The sequence below is a fragment of the Crocuta crocuta genome, unplaced genomic scaffold (assembly GCF_008692635.1).
Source record: "Crocuta crocuta isolate KB4526 unplaced genomic scaffold, BGI_CrCroc_1.0 scaffold383, whole genome shotgun sequence".
NCBI lineage: Eukaryota > Metazoa > Chordata > Mammalia > Carnivora > Hyaenidae > Crocuta > Crocuta crocuta.
The window spans coordinates 3,523,440-3,541,531 of record NW_027531897.1 but is presented as its reverse complement, the minus strand read 5'-3'; the positions used below and the strand labels follow the sequence as shown (position 1 = coordinate 3,541,531).

General features: G+C 35.7%; 1 protein-coding gene across 4 annotated transcripts in view; it reads left to right on the top strand.

Annotated features, from left to right (window-relative positions):
• Positions 1–18,092, top strand: part of TRAPPC13 (trafficking protein particle complex subunit 13) — a 40,532-nt gene that overhangs the window by 5,958 nt on the left and 16,482 nt on the right. For all 4 annotated transcript variants that reach the window (XM_077773565.1, XM_077773564.1, XM_077773563.1 and 1 more), the window contains exons 2-5: positions 4,932–5,000; positions 5,509–5,608; positions 6,912–6,996; positions 16,852–16,979. In XM_077773565.1, coding sequence (XP_077629691.1) covers positions 4,932–5,000; positions 5,509–5,608; positions 6,912–6,996; positions 16,852–16,979 — 382 coding nt within the window. The remainder of the gene's footprint in view (positions 1–4,931; positions 5,001–5,508; positions 5,609–6,911; positions 6,997–16,851; positions 16,980–18,092) is intronic.

Here is an 18,092-nt window from a genome sequence, read left to right as displayed (position 1 = left end):
TTTAAGAATCTGCATTATAATGAACTGTGCTATATAGTGGTTTCCTTTGAGTCCATAAAATGATAGTATTTCTTACCCACTGCTATCCCCCCAATTCCACCCCTGCTGATTTTTACTGTTTTTGAAAATATGAAGAAAACATGTTTTTTAAAGGTTTCCTTTTTTAAAATTTTTATTAGAGAGGGAGAGAGAGAGAGAGCATGCTGGCAAGTTGGGGAGGGGCAGAAAGAGGGGGATAGAGGATCTGTAGTGGCCTCTGTCCTGACAGCAGATAGCCAGATTTGGGGCTCAAACTCAGGAACTGTGAGATCATGACCTGAACCAAAGTCGGACATTTAACCCACTGAGCCACGCAGGCACTCCTGAAGAAAACTTATTTATTGTACCAGTTTGGGAACTTCTTTATGTTTAATAGAGCGTTCTTTGTTCTTTACTGACTCCCTTATTGTCTCATCCCCTAGAAAATCAGAATCTGCAAAAACTAAGCTTAATAAGACTTGTACACAATGGAAGTTTGAGCATATAATAAGCAAATAAGTTGGCTACTCAAGTGAACTCAAGGACACTTTCTATAAGTTTTTTTTTAATGTTTATTTTTGAGGGAGAGAGAGCCAGGGAGGAGCAGAAGGGAGAGAGGAAGATGCAGAATTGGACACAGCCTCTCGGTGCTGGGCTCTCAGCACAAAACCCAGCATGGGGCCTGAACTCACAGAGAGATCATGCCCTGAGTTGAACTTGGACACTTAACCAACTGAGCCACCCAGGTGCCCTAGAATTTTTAATTTAAATTCCAGTTAGTTACCAGACATGTAATATGAGTTTCAGGTGTACAAAAGAATGATTCAGTACTTCTGTACAACACCCGGTGCTCAATACAACAGGTGCACTCCTTCATCTTTTTCACATATTTAACCCATGATCCCACCCACCTCCCCTCTGGTATCCATTAATTTGTTCTCTCTACAGGTCCATTTCTTGGTTTGTCTCTCTTTTTTTCCTTTTGCTGGTTTGTTTTTTAAATCCCACATAGGATTGAAATCACATGGGATTTTCAAGGACACAATTTTTAAAAAGTGTTTTAGGATTTGAGAGTGTATTTTGCCCTTGTTAAGATTAGGCTTCTTCTGACATGAAAAAAAAAGGTGGGGGGGGGGAGGGGACAGAGACCATTTGGTGTTAAAAGTGAGCTTAGAAGGGATCCTGGGTGGTTCAGTTGGTTAAGCATTTGACTATGGCTCAGGTCGTGATCTCATGGCTTGTGGGTTTGAGCCAGCAGTTGGGCTTCACACTGATGGTGTGGAACCTGTTTGGGATTCTCCCTCCCACTCTCTCTGCCCCTCCTCCGCTTGTGTTTTCAATAAATAAATAAATGTAAAAAGTGAGCTTAAAGTCTTAGATATTGGGGGGGGGGAACAGTCTCTGTATATTGTTTTTAGAGCCCCCTTTTTTAAAAATCTTCAGGTTGTACATAATTTAAATCTGCTTTCGTAATTAAAAATAAGCTGAGCATTCCCCATGAAATCAGGAACATGACAGGGATGTCTGCTATCACCACTGTTGTTTAACATAGTGTTGAAAATCCTAGCCTCAGCAGACAGCAAAATGAAATAAAAGGCATCCACATTAGCAAAGCAGTCAAACTTCCACTTTTCACAGATGACATGATACTCTACATGGAAAACCTGAAAGACTCTACCAAAATGCTGCTAGAACTGATACATAAATTTAGCCAAGTTGCAGGTTACAAAATCAGTGTACAGAAATCAGTTGCATTTCTATATACCGATAATGAAGCAACAGAAAGAAATCAAGAAATCGATCCCGTTTGCAGTTGCACCAAGAACCATAAAATACCTAGGAAGAACCTAACCAAAGATGTTAAAGATCTGTATGCTGAAAACTATAGAAAGCTTATAAAAGAAATTGAAGAAGACACAAAGAAATGGAAAAACATTCCATGCTCATGAATGGAAAAAACAAATATTGTTCAAATGTCAGTACTTCCCAAAGCAATCTACACATTCAATGCAAACGCAATCAAAATTGCACCAGCATTCTTCTCAGAACTAGAACAAACAATCCTAAAATTTGTATGAAACCACAAAAGACACCGAATAGCCAAAGAATGAAGTAGAAAGTTAGAAAACACCTACCCAAGCACTTCCCATGCCATGTCAATGATCTTTATCTCGTTAATATTCTGCTTGATAGAGTCCTGATTTGAATTCCAATAGGATGTTTCTCATAAGGCCTGACATTCTTGGTTTATGACCCTAAGCTTACAATTAATCATACAGAGAATTGTTTTTAATGTTTGTTTGTTTATATTGAGAGAACCAGAGAGTAGGAAAGGGGCAGAGAGAGAGAGAGAATCCCAAGCAAGCTCTGCACAGTGCAGAGCCTGATATGGGGCTCTGTCTCATAAACCCTCAGATCTTGACCAAAGCCAAAACCAAGAGTCAGTCCCCTAATCAACCGAGCCAGATAATTGTTTTTGAACAGAGTCAATTTACCTGAGTTCAAATCTAATTCTGCCACTTGATGTGTAGTCTATTTTAAAATTTATATATATATACATGTATGTATGTGTATGTGTGTGTGTTTATATAATATATTTATATACTGGGGTTTTTTTGTTTTTGTTTTTGTTTTTTTTTTGAGAAAGAACTCTCAGGGGAGAGGGAGAGGGAGAATCGTAAGCAGGTTCCAGCCCAGGGCAGAAGCCTGATGCAGGGCTTCATCTCAGGACCTTGAGGTCCCACCCGTAGTGGAAATCAGATGTCGGTGTTTAACTAACTGAGCCACCCAGGTGCCCCTATATAGTCTTTTATAGGCAAATTATCCTCTGGAAGTATCATTCTTATGTATAAAGGTGGACAGTGGTACCAGATTTGTAGGCCTGAGAATTGAATGTGTGTTATTTAGCATACTGTCTAGCACTAGTAAATGCTCATTAAATATTAGCTCTGCAAGTGACTTCAGAAATTTTAAGGTTAACATTTATTGTCTATTTCAACAGCTACTTATTTATATTATGATTTTATTTTATTTTATTTTTACTCTATTTAAGTAAGCTCTACGCCCAGCATAGGGCTTGAACTTAGAACCCTGAGACCAAGAGCTGCATGTTCTACCAACTAAGCCAGCCAGGTACCCCTCAAAAGCCATCTATTTAATATAACAAACATTGTTTAGTGGCCTCAGTTCATGAAACTTACATCTTCAAAATACTGTTTACTTGAGGATTTGGATGAGTTGCTAATTCTTTCATTTAGCAAAGATCTATAGAATATACTATTTGCTAGAACCTATGTCAAGCAATGAAGCCACAAAACTAAACATAATACATAAGAGCCTAAACCTCATGGACTTTGGATCAGAGTGCTGTAAATAAGTACATATGTTAGTCCATGATAAATACAAGGGGCTATGAGAGAAGCAGGTGAGCTGTTATTTCTTTTTTGGAAAATGTGACATTTAAGCTGAGACCAAGATGAGAAAGGTGCTAAATTCAATATGAATGATGTAACTAGTTAGTAGTTAGATGGTACATGTTACATATGCTAATGAATATCACTTATACTGTGAATAGGCCTTTTAGGTTAATAGTCTTTAAAGTTTGGGAGTTTGATTTGAATGAACTTTTTTTTTTTTTAGAGTTTATTTTGGGGGGAGAGAGAGAGAGTGTGCGAGCCAGAGTAGGCGAGGGTCAGAGAGAAGGAGAGAAAAATCCCAAGCAGACTCTGTCCTGTCAGCACAGAGCCTGACATGGGGCATACCCATGAGATAGATCATGACCAGAGCCTAAACTAAGAGTTGGACGCTTAACCAACTGACCCATTTAGGTACCCCTGAATTTTCTGAAATATTTTACAAGTTTGTATGATTTTTAATGTTATATTTTGCTCTTTATTTTGATGTGATCAAATGTCAGTCAATAGAAATAATTGAAAAAAATTTGCAATAGTTAGAATGTTTCAATAGTTAGAATGTCTTATCCACACTAAACTAAATTAACATAAATTTTCATTCTTTTTAGTTTTCTGTGGCTTAATTTCTTGCCTGTTAACTATTTGATATGTAGGCCTTTCATAATTGAAATGAATTTGTAAATTAATTTTTTATTTTTTCTACATAAGTAAACAGTTGTTCTAACACTTTATAATGCTGATTTTTTTTTTGCTTCATCCTAATAATCTTTTTTTAAAAACTATCTAATATATCTGTATGGTCATGCATTAATAAGCCAATTAGCTGATTTTAGACTTAAATGTTTTAATATATGGTAAATCCAGTTCTTCCTCATTTTTTCCCATTAATTTCCTTAGCTTATTTTAACTTGTTTTTCTAAACCTCGACGTATTCTTTTATGTCACAAGAACAAATCTTAGTTTTGATTAGAATTTTAAAAAGCTATATGTTAAGTGGTACCTTTGTAATTTCTCTACAAAATTACTATTACTTATAGGCCCACTTATTGAACTTCCAGTGGCCAGTGATTAGAACTGAGAGATAAAGTTCACTAAGATTCTTTTGGTTTGAAATTATGGTTTGATGTTCAAAATGGTGCATCAAAACTTGTTTTGCTTTCAGGCTGATATTTTGTTGATACTGTTCACAGTGAAGTCACTCAGGATATTTTTTTAAGCCTTGTTCTCATATACCATAAGCTTTAAAATCCCTCTTTTTTCTACTTTATAATGTGGTATATAATCATGAGGTTATAAGTAAATAATGTAAGATTTTTTGTTGTAAATTAATACTTTAGTAGCATTTAATATTTTAGTGTAATTTTGAGAAGTACTTAATATTATATTTAGCAAGCTTTTAGGTTGTATTTGATATTAATATAGAATTGATAGATACACATTCAACTTGGGAATACTGGCCCAAAGCAGTATTAATATTTTCTTTTTTTTTTCTTTTCACAGTAATGAGGCTAACTAAACCTACTTTATTCACCAATATTCCAGTAACATGTGAAGAAAAGGACTTACCTGGTATGCTTTGTTCTACTTGCGCCTAGGGGAAAGTTGCATCTTGGACTGCCTGTATTACCTTGCAATAAGCATAGTCTTGCCAGTCTTATGCTAACTCTTTGCTGCATTCTTTATTGCCTCTTTGTATACAATATGAGTGGTGGCTATCTAAGTGGTAGGTTTCATTCATAATCTCTAAGTCAAGATGACTGTTGGCTATCCTCTGGCAACAGGAGGCGTGCATTCATAGTCATGACATCAAAATTTTATTTATCCTCAAATGTTCTATCAACATGTGTACTAGCATTCCCTTTATTTAAAATTACTAGAGTTATCTATATTTTATATTTCATGACCTCCATTTTCCCTTGTTTCTGAAGTGTTCATTCTCTGTGAAAGTAGAATTTTTTGGCACACATTTGTTACAGTGAAGATTACAAATTAGATTATTTTAATGGAAGCTATTTTTTTAATGGAAGTAAAACTTAAAACATACATGTTAGGATTTTATGTTTTTCTCTTTCTATAGGAGATCTCTTTAACCAACTCATGAGAGATGACCCTTCAACTGTAAATGGTGCAGAAATTTTAATGTTGGGAGAAATGTTGACTTTACCACAGAATTTTGGGTAAGAATGATAACATTGACATAAAACATGCAACAGTACTTTAAAGCCATTACATATTATGTGTTCATAAAAACTATGGAATGGAAAAATACTCATGGTGCATTAAAGTGGTGTAAAAAATTTTTTTTTACCAAAATTATAATATGTGATTCTGGGGGGTTTTTTAATTAAAAAAAAAAAAATAAGATGCATACCAAAATATGAATAGGGGTTTCTATGATGATAAAATTCTAACTTTCTTCTTTAGATCTTACTATGTATTCCTTTATTTTAACCGACTTAATCTAAATGTCTTTCAGAAGCAACTTTTTGTTCACTTACACAGCTGTTTCCCAACATAAGTTATCAGACTTGTCATTTTATTAGGAACTCTCAATTTTTATTCCTTCTTACTCCTAGCTCTTCTCTTACTCCAGGTTATTAATGAGGTAGAAGCTCCTGGTTTCACTGTGTTTGCAACTGAGAGCATTTAAGACCACATGGAATTTAGGGTGCCTGGGTGGCTCAGTCTGTCGGGAGTCCAACTTCGGCTCAGGTCATGATCTCACAAGTTCGTGGGTTCGAGCCCCGCGTCGGGCTCTGTGCTGACAGCTAGCTCAGAGCCTGGAGCCTGTTTCAGACTCTGTACCTCCCCTGCTCACACACTCTCTCTTTCTCTCTCTCTCTCAGAAATAAATAAAGCATTTAAAAAAAAAAAATGGAATTTTTCAGGTTTTTTAAAAAGGTTTACAGAATGTGACTGGTGTCTTGAAAGCTTGGAAATATATTCATGTAAAATATTTTCGTATTTTTTTGTAATACATATTTATAAACATGTATTTTTATAAAATATACTTCAATAAAAAACACAAGGTTAATCCAGTAGACATTATTTGTATTAGAACAACTTAGAAAAATAAAACAAATCGGTAAAAAATACTGAGATCAATTACTTGGGTCTCTTCTAGATTCAGGGAATAAGTTATTTCAAAAATTGCCATTTTCTAGCCTCTTAAGTAATAAATCGTAAGACCTTTAACATGGATCTGACTTCAGTAGCTTTTATCTTGGGAAACTGGCTGTTTGTGCAGTAGTTGAGGGCTAGATGTATATCGTGTTTTATAGAATAAGTCAGTATTTTGAATTGTACTGGGTAATGAATGAGCAGCCTAAGGTACACAAAGGGATGCTGAAGCAGTTTTCAACTGATCTGTGTCCTCTAGTAAAGTCTCCTCCATTTAAAGTTCTCAGTCGTGCTCAAGTAGAATATTTGTGTGTTAAAACTTGAATGGATTTCTGCCTAAAAGTTTATTTTATTTCACAGGAATATATTTTTGGGAGAGACCTTTTCCAGTTATATCAGCGTTCATAATGATAGCAATCAAGTTGTAAAAGATATATTAGTAAAAGTAAGTGGCATTCTTGTTTGGGATATATATTTTTTTAGCTTGTTAATTTCTATTCTTATGTTTCTGAAACTTCATTAAAATACATTTTGATACTGGACTTTTTAATTGTTATTAACAGCAAGCATTAATTGAACTCCTAAAGGTATAAGAGATTATGCTAAGCCAGAAACCTTTTTCCTTATCCTCCAAGGGTATCATAGCTTGAGTGAGATAAATGTACAGTCACAGATTTAAATTTTTATTAATAATTTATGATAAACATAAAATTAGAGGAGGAAAGATCACAGAGGATTGCATCAATCACAAAGGCTTATTAGAGGAGAAGGAACATGACAGAATCTTTAAAGAATGGTGGGATTTAGAGAAAAAGAGGGACATGATAATCAGGAGCAGAGCCATAGGAATCCATAATGTGTTCTTGTAGCAGTGAACAGAATTCACTTGATAGAAATAGGTAAGGTCAGGGGCGCCTGGGTGGCTCAGTCAGGTAAGCATCTAATTTTTTGTTCAGGTCATATTCTCACCATTCGTGAGTTCAAGCCCCACAGCAGGCTCTCTGCAATCAGTTCTGAGCCAGCTTCAGATCCTCTGTCCTCCTCTCTCTCTGTCCCTTCCCTGTTCGTTCTCCGTTTCTCACAAATAAATTTAAAAAGAAGAAGAAGAAGTAGGTAAAGTTACAGAGATATGTAGTAGCCATAAAGTTGAGTATCTTGAAAGGTTATAGCTAAAGGTTTTAGCCTTTTTTTTTTTTAATTTAAGGCAGTAGACAGCAAAGTTATTTACACTGTGCCAGAAGACTGCTATAAAAGCATTATATGGGATGGTTTATAGCAAATACACCAGTTAGAAGATTGTCTCAGTGGTTTAGAAATCAAGAGATAGACAAGGTGCCTGGGTGGCTCAGTTGGTCAATCATCTGACTTCGGCTCAGGTCGTGTTCTCATGGTTCAGTGGTTTGAAGCCCATGACAGGTTCTGTGCAGACAGCTCAGAGCCTAGAACCTGCTTCAGATTCTGTGTCTCCCTCTCTCTCTGCCCCTCCCCCATTCATATTCTGTCTGTTTCTCAAAGATAAATAAAAACGTTAAAAAAATTTTTAATAAATCGGGAGGTAAAATATGCTAACTCAAATGATCTGAAGTTTATTCAGAAAAAGGACATAAAGTAAAAATTTACTTCTACTTCAGAGAGAAGTCATCAAAGCTGTCTTCACATGGTGAGCTTAGGTTACTAGAGCATTGCCAAAAAGGAAGTCCAATTAAAATGAGCTTGAAATGGCTCCTGTGTGGGTCAGTCAATTGAGCATCTGACTTCGGCTGAGGTCAAGATCTCCCTGGTTTTTGAGTTTGAGCCCCACATTGGGCTCCCTGCTCTCAATGGAGAAGCCTTTAGATCCTCTATCCCCTCTCTCTCTGCCCCTCCCCATCTTACACTCTCTTTGAAAAATGAATGAACATTTAAAAATATGAGCTTGAAAATATCAGCAAGTGTTAGAATTGAAAAAGTCCTCACAGAGCCAATATGCCAAATTTCATATATGACCCAACTTCCAGAAACTGGATGCAAAACTTTGTATATGTGATTGAATGTTTGTTATATGATGAATGGAGTTTCTGCCTTTTTATAAGTCAGGGTTTGGCAGACTGTATAGCATGCTGGCCAAGTTTGGTCTCTTGCCTGTTTTTATAAGGCCTTTGCACTAGGAATGGTTTCTACATTTTCAAATGATTGAAAAGAAACAATCTTACTTTGTTAGGTGAAAATTATATGAAATTCAAATGTCAGTCTCCATGAATAAAGTTTTATTGGCACACAGCCACAGTCATTCATTATGTGTCATCTGTGGCAGATTTCAAGCTCTAATTGGAGAATTGTAAAGTCTGAAGTATTTGCCATTTAAGCTTTTAAAGGAAAGGTTTGCCAGCCTCTACATTTATTATGAAATGGAACTTTGAGAACATATACTTTTTTCCTGGCATACAGTTAGCATTCAGTACATGTAGGATGAATTTATTTTCATAAGGTGAATAAATCAGCAAACGTATATGATTTAAGTTAGTATTTAAAAGAACAAATAGTTCTGAATTAAATAAATTCTAAATTAAACTATTAAACTGAATAGTTTTAATTTCCATAAAGATAGGGGTGTTTAATAATAATCATAGCAGATGTTTATTGAACAGTGCAGTGCCCACCAAGAGTTATCTTAGTTTCTTAGGTAAGACATTCAGATTCACGATATACACAGAAGCCATTTTTGACTTAAAAATAACTTAAGAGGATATAGGTTAGGAAGCACAGCGTAGTATTTGCTTGTATTTTCGTTTTTATGTTGTCTGTGAAACTTTAGGTGTCAGTATTATGGTTGCTTAATAAAAGATTTAGATAATTTTCCTTCATTTTCAGTGCTTTGGAACAATACATTTGGAGCATTTAGACAATTTGGTTTTTGTAGGGTGTTTAGAATTCTGTGAAATCTTATGGGCTTCTGTGTCTTAGGGGGGACGTTTCTTGATAGCATTTGCACTTTGTTTCCTGTGATCAGTTTGTTTAAGCCTTTTATGATTAATGTTTTGTAACAGTTTCTGAAGCTGTTTTATTCTAGGAAATGATCCACTTAAGGTAGATTTTCAAATTTATCTGCATACAGGTCTGCAAAGTAGTCTCTAAAAATATCTTTTGTTTTTGTGTTACTTTCCCCTAATTATTTTTTATTTTGTATAATTTTGCTTCCATTTTTTTTCCCCTCTTGATTAAACTACCTCTTGGTTTTTTTCAAAACAGGAATTTTTGTTACTTATTTATTGTTTTTTTCTACCTCATTGATTTTTGCTTTTAATGAGCTCCTTGTGCTTCTAATTATTTACTTTTTTCTTTTCTAGCTTTTTCATCTAGGGATTGAATTTTTAAATTTTTATTTTCAATTGATAACAGTGAATTTTCTTCTGATGCACTGCTTTAAATATATCCTACAGATTCTAGTATGTAGCCTTTTCAGTATGATTATTTTTAAAGAATTCTGTAATTTTATTTGTATTTCCTCTTCTACCCAAGAGTTGTTTAATAGTTTTTTCAGATAGAAAGGCCTTTTTACTTTAATGTTAATGATCTATATATAACATTATAGATCATCGTAATTAGCTTTGTTCTTGTTTTATTCCTACTTATAGAACTTGTTAATATTTTCTTTGTGATCTAACACTAATTTTTAATGAATATTGTATGTGTTCTTGAGAAGAAGGAGTATTTTCTATCATCCATTGTAAAGGTAGATATGTGCTGATGGTGTTGTTAGATCTCTGTTTTTATTTCCCTTTTTTTTGGTCCACTTAATCTTCTACTGAAAGTGACGTGTTAATCTCATATTGTTAACGTGCTTCTATTTATATGTTTTATAGTTTTTTACTTTATAAAGACTATGCTCTTTGGTTCACAGGTATTTATACTTGTTATTCTTCACTTTGAATTGTGTTTTATAGCACTAAAAGTTTCCTCCTTTGCCATGCTGTTTGGCTTGAATCTTAGTTGGAATGCCTATATCACTACCCCTGTTTTGTTACTGTTTCCGTTTGCCTGATGTGCTTTTGCCCATCTTTTTTAATTTTAGCCTTTATCAATCCTTTTGTTTTTATTTATGTCTCTTTTATACAACATATAATTAGGTCTTTTTGAGCCATATGGAATTTTTTATTAGATTAAGTAAGTCCATTCACATGTATCTATAAGTTTATGTGCTTGGTTTCCAATTTTCTACTGAAATATTAAGTGTGTTATGTTCTGTCTGCTCTGGGTTTTTTTTCCACACAACAGGTTTTCATTCCTTATTTTAAAATAATTTTTGTATATAGAAAGGTTTGTATTTTTTTTTGTTTTTGCCTTTATAGTTATTCATTTTATGATACTCACCCCTTCCCTGTTTCTTACTTAGCTACTTACTATAAAGCTTTTCATCTTTAGTATCATCCTTTATCTCTTACCTATTGCTTACACCACTTTCCTTTTTCCCTTTTTCATATCTTCCCATTTTTATTTGCAAATTGATTGGACAGAAATTTCTCAAGTAGATTGCTCAGGACATGCTTGTGGGGTATAATATTCTCTGAGCCTTTACATGTTCAAAAATGTTTTATATTTGAAAGACAGTTTGGCTGGATATAAAATCCTTTGTTTACATTTTCTTTCCTTATGTTTAATGAAAATGCTACTCCTTTGTTACTTAGCTGTATGTGTTGTGGATTTTTGTCTCTTTTTAAATGTTTATTTTTATTTTTGAGAGAAAGTGTAAGCGAGGGTGGGACAGAGAGAGAGAGGGAGACAAAAGATCGCAAGCAGGCTCTGTGCTGACAGCAGCAAGCCCAGTTCAAGTCTTAAACTCACAAACCACAAGATCATGACCTGCTGAAGTCAGGCGCTCAACTGACTGAGCCACCCAGGCACCTCTATATATGTTAATTTTAAGAGGACTAATGTCAGTCTAATATTTTTGCCTTATAAGTTATTTGATAATATTTTCCTGGAGGCCCTGGAGATTTTTTTTCTGTATGTTTTATAATTGGTCTTTTGATACCATTTCTCAGATACTAAGTGGACCCTTTGAATATGTAGATTTAGATCTTTTATTGCTAGAAAGTATTCATGGATTATATTTTAATAATAGTTTTATTCCATTATTTCCTTTAGCATATTGCATTTTTAATATAATTTGTGTCTTTTTCATCTTTTTCTTTCCTGAATTCAATCAATTATTTACTTTCTTCTTAAAAAAATTTTAGCTCCTCACTAAAGCAACAAAAACAACAACAACAAACCAAAAAATTTTTAGCCTTAGCTTTAAAGTTTTTCATTCCTGGGATGCCTGGGTGGCTCAGCCAGTTAAGCAGTCATCTCGGGATTTTGGCTCAGATCATGATCTCTCAGTTGTGAGTTCGAGCCCCACATCAGGCTCTGTGCTCATAGTGTGGAGCCTGCTTCCTATTCTCTGTCTCCCTCTCTCTGCCCCTCACCTGCTCTCAAAAATAAATAAACATTAAAATTTTTTTAAATTTCTCATTTCAGGTGTGTTTCCATATTTCACATGTGGGTTTTTTTGGGGTATTTAATTCAGTTTGAGAGTTTTACAGTTTTGTTCTGTTTCACTCTTGGTTTTGTATGGCATTTTTTATCAGTGAATTATTTCATTATCTTTTTCTTTTTACAGTATTTTTGTATAGATGAAGACTATTGGTGGCTTTTCATTCTGTGCAAGGCACTTTGGGTGCTTTGATATTCCTAATTCAAAAACACCTCCTTAGGGGCACCTGGGTGGCTCAGTCTGTTAAGCGTCCGACTTCAGCTCAGGTCATGATCTCGCAGTTCGTGGGTTCAAGCCCCACGTCGGTCTCTGTGCTAACAGCTGGCTCAGAGCCTGGAGCCTGTTTCAGATTCTGTGTCTCCCTCTCTCTCTGACCCTCCCCCACTCATGTTTTGTCTCTCTCTGTCTCAAAAATAAATAAATTATAAAAATAAAATAAAATAAAACACCCCCTTAAAGCAGTGGGAGCAAAGTGTGGTTTCTTTATTGGGTGGCTTTTCGTAGAGGAAGAAAGGGTTGTATCTTCTCACATTTCCTCTTTTCATATGAATTGTAGTGTCCTAAATTTTTCCTCTTCGCTGCAGTTTCCACAAGGTGTCTCTCTTTTTAAGTTCTTTTTCCCCTGAAATGTATTCTTTCCAAGAGTGGCTCTTCACAGACATGGTTAAGACCCTTTCCTAAAGACTGTGCTCTCATCTTCCAGAAATGTACTTTCTCAGTATTTTCACACTTAGAATAGACTTTGTCTTTCTGGAAGTGGTTTAGATCATCTCTGCTCTTCTCTCTGTTCTTTTTTTTTTTTTTCCCTATGTTTATTTATTTTGAGAGAGAGACAGACAGAGTATGAGTGGGAGAGGGGCAGGGAGAGAGGGAGAATCCGAAACAGGCTCCAGGCTCTGAGCTATCAGTGCACAGCACAACACAGGGCTCACACTCAGGAGTGAGATCATGATCTAAGCCAAAGTTGGATGCTCAACCAACTGAGCCACCCAGGAGTACCACTTATCTCTATTCTTAGTTCTCTCTTCAGCTCAACTTTTCCTGAACTTTTCTTAATCTTTGCAAAGGTTCATGACAAGAGTATGAGAAATAGCTTGCAAAAATTTGGTATGTGTGTACTTGTAGGTAATTTGATTATACTAACACAAGACTTAGTATAGTTTTATTTGCTTTTGTTGTGTTTTTTGTTTTTGTTTTGAGGATAACTTGAGAGATTCACAGTTACACTGCTACTATTACCTCAGCTACCCAGAATTCTGCCTTCAGAGCTTTAGTTTTTTTAAGTTTACTTATTTTTGAGAGAGAGAGAGTGCGCACGCATGAGTAAGGGAGGGGCAGAGAGAGAGGGAGAGAATCCAAGGCAGGCTCCACACTGTCAGCAAAGAGCCCCACTCAATGTATGCCTAGAACTCAGAAACTGTGAAATTGTGAGCTGAGCCAAAGTCAGATGTTTAACTGACTGAGCCACCCAGGTGGCTTTAATTTTTTTATAGCTCTTTTAATTTTGGAATCCTGGAAAAGAGACTGTGAATGTCTACTTTTTTATTCTTTCACTGTCAGCTTAACATTGTTTTTGAGGATAAAAATGCTTATAATAATCTACCATGTTTAACTAGAAACCCACTAGAGGCTTTTGTTTTTGTTTTGTTCTTTTAGAGAGACAGAGGGTGTAAGTGAGTAAGGGGCAGAGAGAGGAAGAGAGAGAAGCAGGCCTCAGCCCAAGCAGGACTCGAACTCATGAACCATGAGATCATGACCTGAGCTGAAGTCAGATGCTTAACCAACTGAGCCATAGGGTTTCTTTTTTTAAAATGTTTATTTTGAGAGAGAGAAAGCATGTGCGTAGCTAGAGGAGCAGAAGAGCAAGAATCCCAAGCAGGCTTCATGCCATCAGCAGAGAGTCCAACATGGGGCTTGATCCCACAAACTGTGAGTGAGATCATGTCTTACACCCAAAGCAAAAGCAGATGCTTAACTGACTGAGTCATTCAGGCACTCCTATTTGTTTGTTTTTTAATTTATAAAAAAATTCCCTGTATCTGAAAACTTTAGCATGCTACATAAAAAAATAGTGTTCTAGAAACAAAAACAATGTATTTAGCGTGCTATAAATAAAAAATAATAGATAACCCTTAGGATTTATACCAGTAATCCTCAAGGTTTAGAAAGTATTAATATCATCTGGAAGGCTTATTAAAATGCTGATTGTTGAGGCTCATTCCCAGAATTTCTGATTTGATCAGTCTGAAATGGTGCCCAAGAAATTGCATTTCTGTTGTCTTCCAGGCACAATTAATTCTAGTTGCTAGAATTATAGCAGGAAACAAAACAAAGGAGACCTCTATTCTCTTGAAGCTTATTCTAGATTTTGAAAAATTTTTCTCTATTCCTGAATATAAATCCCTTAATTATACCAAACTCTTTTTTATTAAAAAAATTTTTTTTACTGTTTGTTTATTTCTGAGAGAGAGAGCAAGCACATGAGCAGGGGAAGGGCAGAGAGAGAAGGAAACAGAGGATCCAAAGCAGGCTCTGTGCTGACAGCAAAGAGATTGATGCGGGGCTCAAACCCACAAATCGTAGATCATGACCCGAGCTGAGGTTGGATGCTTACCCCTTTGAGCCACCCACAGGTACCCCCCAAACTCTTTTGTAATGGCCTCTAAAGACTTAGCTGAAATGCTTCCTTTTCTCTTCACCTTCCCCTTGGCCTATTCAAATTCTACTCATCCAAAAACCAATTTGCAGCAGAGAGCCTACCCTGCAATTTAAATTGTATTCTCCTACCCCACGCCAGCCTTCCATTTCTTCTCTTATTTTCCCCAAACATTTCAGTTCAGCAGGGGCAGTAATTTAGGTCTGTTTTGTTTACTGGTGTTTCTCCAGCTCCTGGAGAAGTCCTGGCCGAGGTAATAAGGAAGTAAATGTTTGGTGCAGCACTACTTATAATAGTGAAAAAAGCAGAAAGATAAAAGTGTTCAACCATATATAAATTAATACTGTTATTATGATTATTTACAAAATTACACATAGGAAAACATACTAGATGGAAAGTCCATGGTTTTGACTGTTTTTTTTTCCCCCCTTCTCTGATTTCTAAAATGTTTAAGAAATTTTTAATCTCAGCCCTATAAGTTATTAGTTGTATAACCTTGGGGAAGTTGTTACTTCTCTGTATCTGTATTGTCTGTAAAATAGGAATGGTACAACTACCTACTTTAGGATTCTGAGTATTGACTTAGTAATGTGCTTAGAACAAGGCCTTGCACATTGAAAGTGCCATAAAATTTTTAATAACTGAATAGAATGACCAAAAAGATGGCACTAATTAGTATCCTGCTTCAAAGTGCCTGGCATTAAGAATGTTAGATTAGAGGGGTGCCTGGGTGGCTTAGTCGGTTAAGCGTCCGACTTTCGCTTAGGTCATGATCTCGCAGTTCGTGGGTTCGAGCCCCGCGTCAGGCTCTGTGCTGACTGCCAGCTCAGAGCCTGGAGCCTGTTTCGGATTCTGTACCTCCCTCTCTCTCTGACCCTCCCCTGCTCACGCTGTTTCTCTCTCCTAGAAATAAATAAAACATAAAAAGAAAAAAAAAAAGAATGTTAGATTAGAGTTAACTGTAGAAAACCTGTTTGTTAGTTGTTGTTTTTAAGAAACAGAAACTTAATAGAATCCTAGCTTTTATGTAAAAACCTCCCCCTAATTTAACTTTCTCTGAAATTTTCTTGACATTTGCTTTGAAGTTTTATCATAACTTGATTTAGTATTCCACAGATATTTCTTACCTGCCTACCATGATGTCAGGCAGCAGGCTGTAGTAGTGACCGCAGGCTCCTGCCTCCATAGACCTTACATTTCTGGGAGGGTAGGCGGAAACAGGGATACAAAATCATATAAATAAGGTAACTACAGATTGTGGTAAATGTCACAAGGGAAGCTAAATTTGAATGTGACAGCAAGTAAGTGAGATTAAGGAAGAATGCCATTTATGACAGGGTGAGAAGTGTTCAAAAAGAAAGGAAAAGGGGAATATAATAGCAATTGGGTATTAATTTAGAGAAGGAAGTCTTCTGCATTGATGACTTTAATACTGATCTCTAGTTGTACAAATAATGTCTCATATTGTTTTGAATAGTTACTTTTATTTTGTTATTATATATACACATCTATCTGTGTTTGTTTCTGGAATATCCATCTGTATATATGTTTTGAAACCATATGTTCATATTGATGCTTCAAATTCCAGCTCAGCACCAAAAGTTTCATTGCAGCCTTCTCCCTTTTTTTATTTGTACTTTGTTTTTCTCCAAAAGTGAGAACCTTAACTCTTGTTATCCATATTTTTTTGTTTAGTCTTAGTATACACATAACCGTTTCAGAATTGCTAATCCGTACCCCTGTAAACAAGCATATGTACTAGCTAGAGCACATTCTAGCTAGCGTGCCATTCTTTTTGTCTCTAGCTTTCGTTTGCCAAACTTAGGTAGGTTGGTTCTTTTTTTTCTCACCTTTCCCCCCCAACTATGACTGTGTTCATTTGGTACTGTTTGTGTGCCACTCCACATTCCCCCTGGCTCCTAGCTGATAGTATTAAATTTCGGTGTGGGTATGTGAACCATTGCCAAGGTTCTAAGCTTCAGACCTGTGTAGAAAGATTGCCACCAAGAAGTGCTACTCCCCCTCAATCCTACTTCCTTGTTCCTGTTCCCTTGGTCTTTTCACTCGTACCCATCCGCACCCTGTAGTGAACCAATCTCATTTGGAATTTTTTACCTCTTTCTTTCAAGGCTGATCTTCAGACAAGTTCTCAGCGTTTAAACCTTTCAGCCTCCAATGCTGCCGTGGCTGAACTTAAACCTGATTGTTGTATTGATGATGTCATACACCATGAAGTAAAGGAAATTGGAACACACATGTAAGGATGAATTTTACTAGTTCTCAAAGGCTTTTACTTACATACACCTGTATTTGAAATTTTTGCTGTATGCCCATGTATCATCAAACCCTAAGAACCTACTTCAGAAGGAATTTTATGATCCAGGTTTACATGCTTACCAGAATCAAACTTTAAACAAAATGTTTTGTAATGAAAAATAATTTGTTTTCATTTATTTCTAGTTTCTCGTTTGCATCTACAGACAGTCCTATCCAAAAACTAAAAAGCCATGCAAACATTTAAAAACCTAGGTACCGCCCTGACTGAAAATATGTTTATTACTTTTCAAATGCCGACAACTGATATTAGTAGCATTTATTTTAAGTTCACAATTTTTCAGTTATGTATTTAACTGTGTATATACACTCTACCCTGAGAATTCAGAAATACAGAACAAAAGTAAGACAAGCAGTAAGAAAAAAATCTCAAATTCTGTATTCCTGGCCTTTGTATTTGAATATGAATGCTCTATTTTTCTGTCGAGAAGCAAATATGAAAATTTCAGCCATCTAAAGTAATTTTAGACTTCTGCATCTGCCTTACCACCCCCACATCCAACTTACAATATGTCATTATCTTCTCTTCTTCGTCTCCACTTACATCATCATTTTTGCCTCTCTTCTTTGACTTAAAGAAGTATATAATGTTAGCTATTAATCAGTTCATTTTGGTGACTTCTCTTATATTCTGTGATTGACATAAGCCTTAGAGTCAAAATTTAAAGATTTCAGATTTCAGCTTCATCATTTATTAATTATGTGTTCTTGGAAAGGTCAGTTAACTCTTCAGTCACCTCACACTACCCTTAGAAAATTCTGACTGCATTGGGCTTTACAGATTTCTCTGGAGCCTAATCATTACCAGCTGTTCCAGTTCTTATCTTTTATCCTTTCTCCTTGCTTCTTTATACTGAGTCATACTGGATGTCTCTTCTGAACTCCTCCATGACTTGAAATATACTCTTCCCTCACAAATACCTTTGTTATTTTGCTTAGCTTACTACTACTTCATATCTTTCATTCACCACAACTCCCTCAAAGAGGCTTTCCTGACCTCCTAGACTAGACCCCTTTTCATGTATTCTATAGGGTT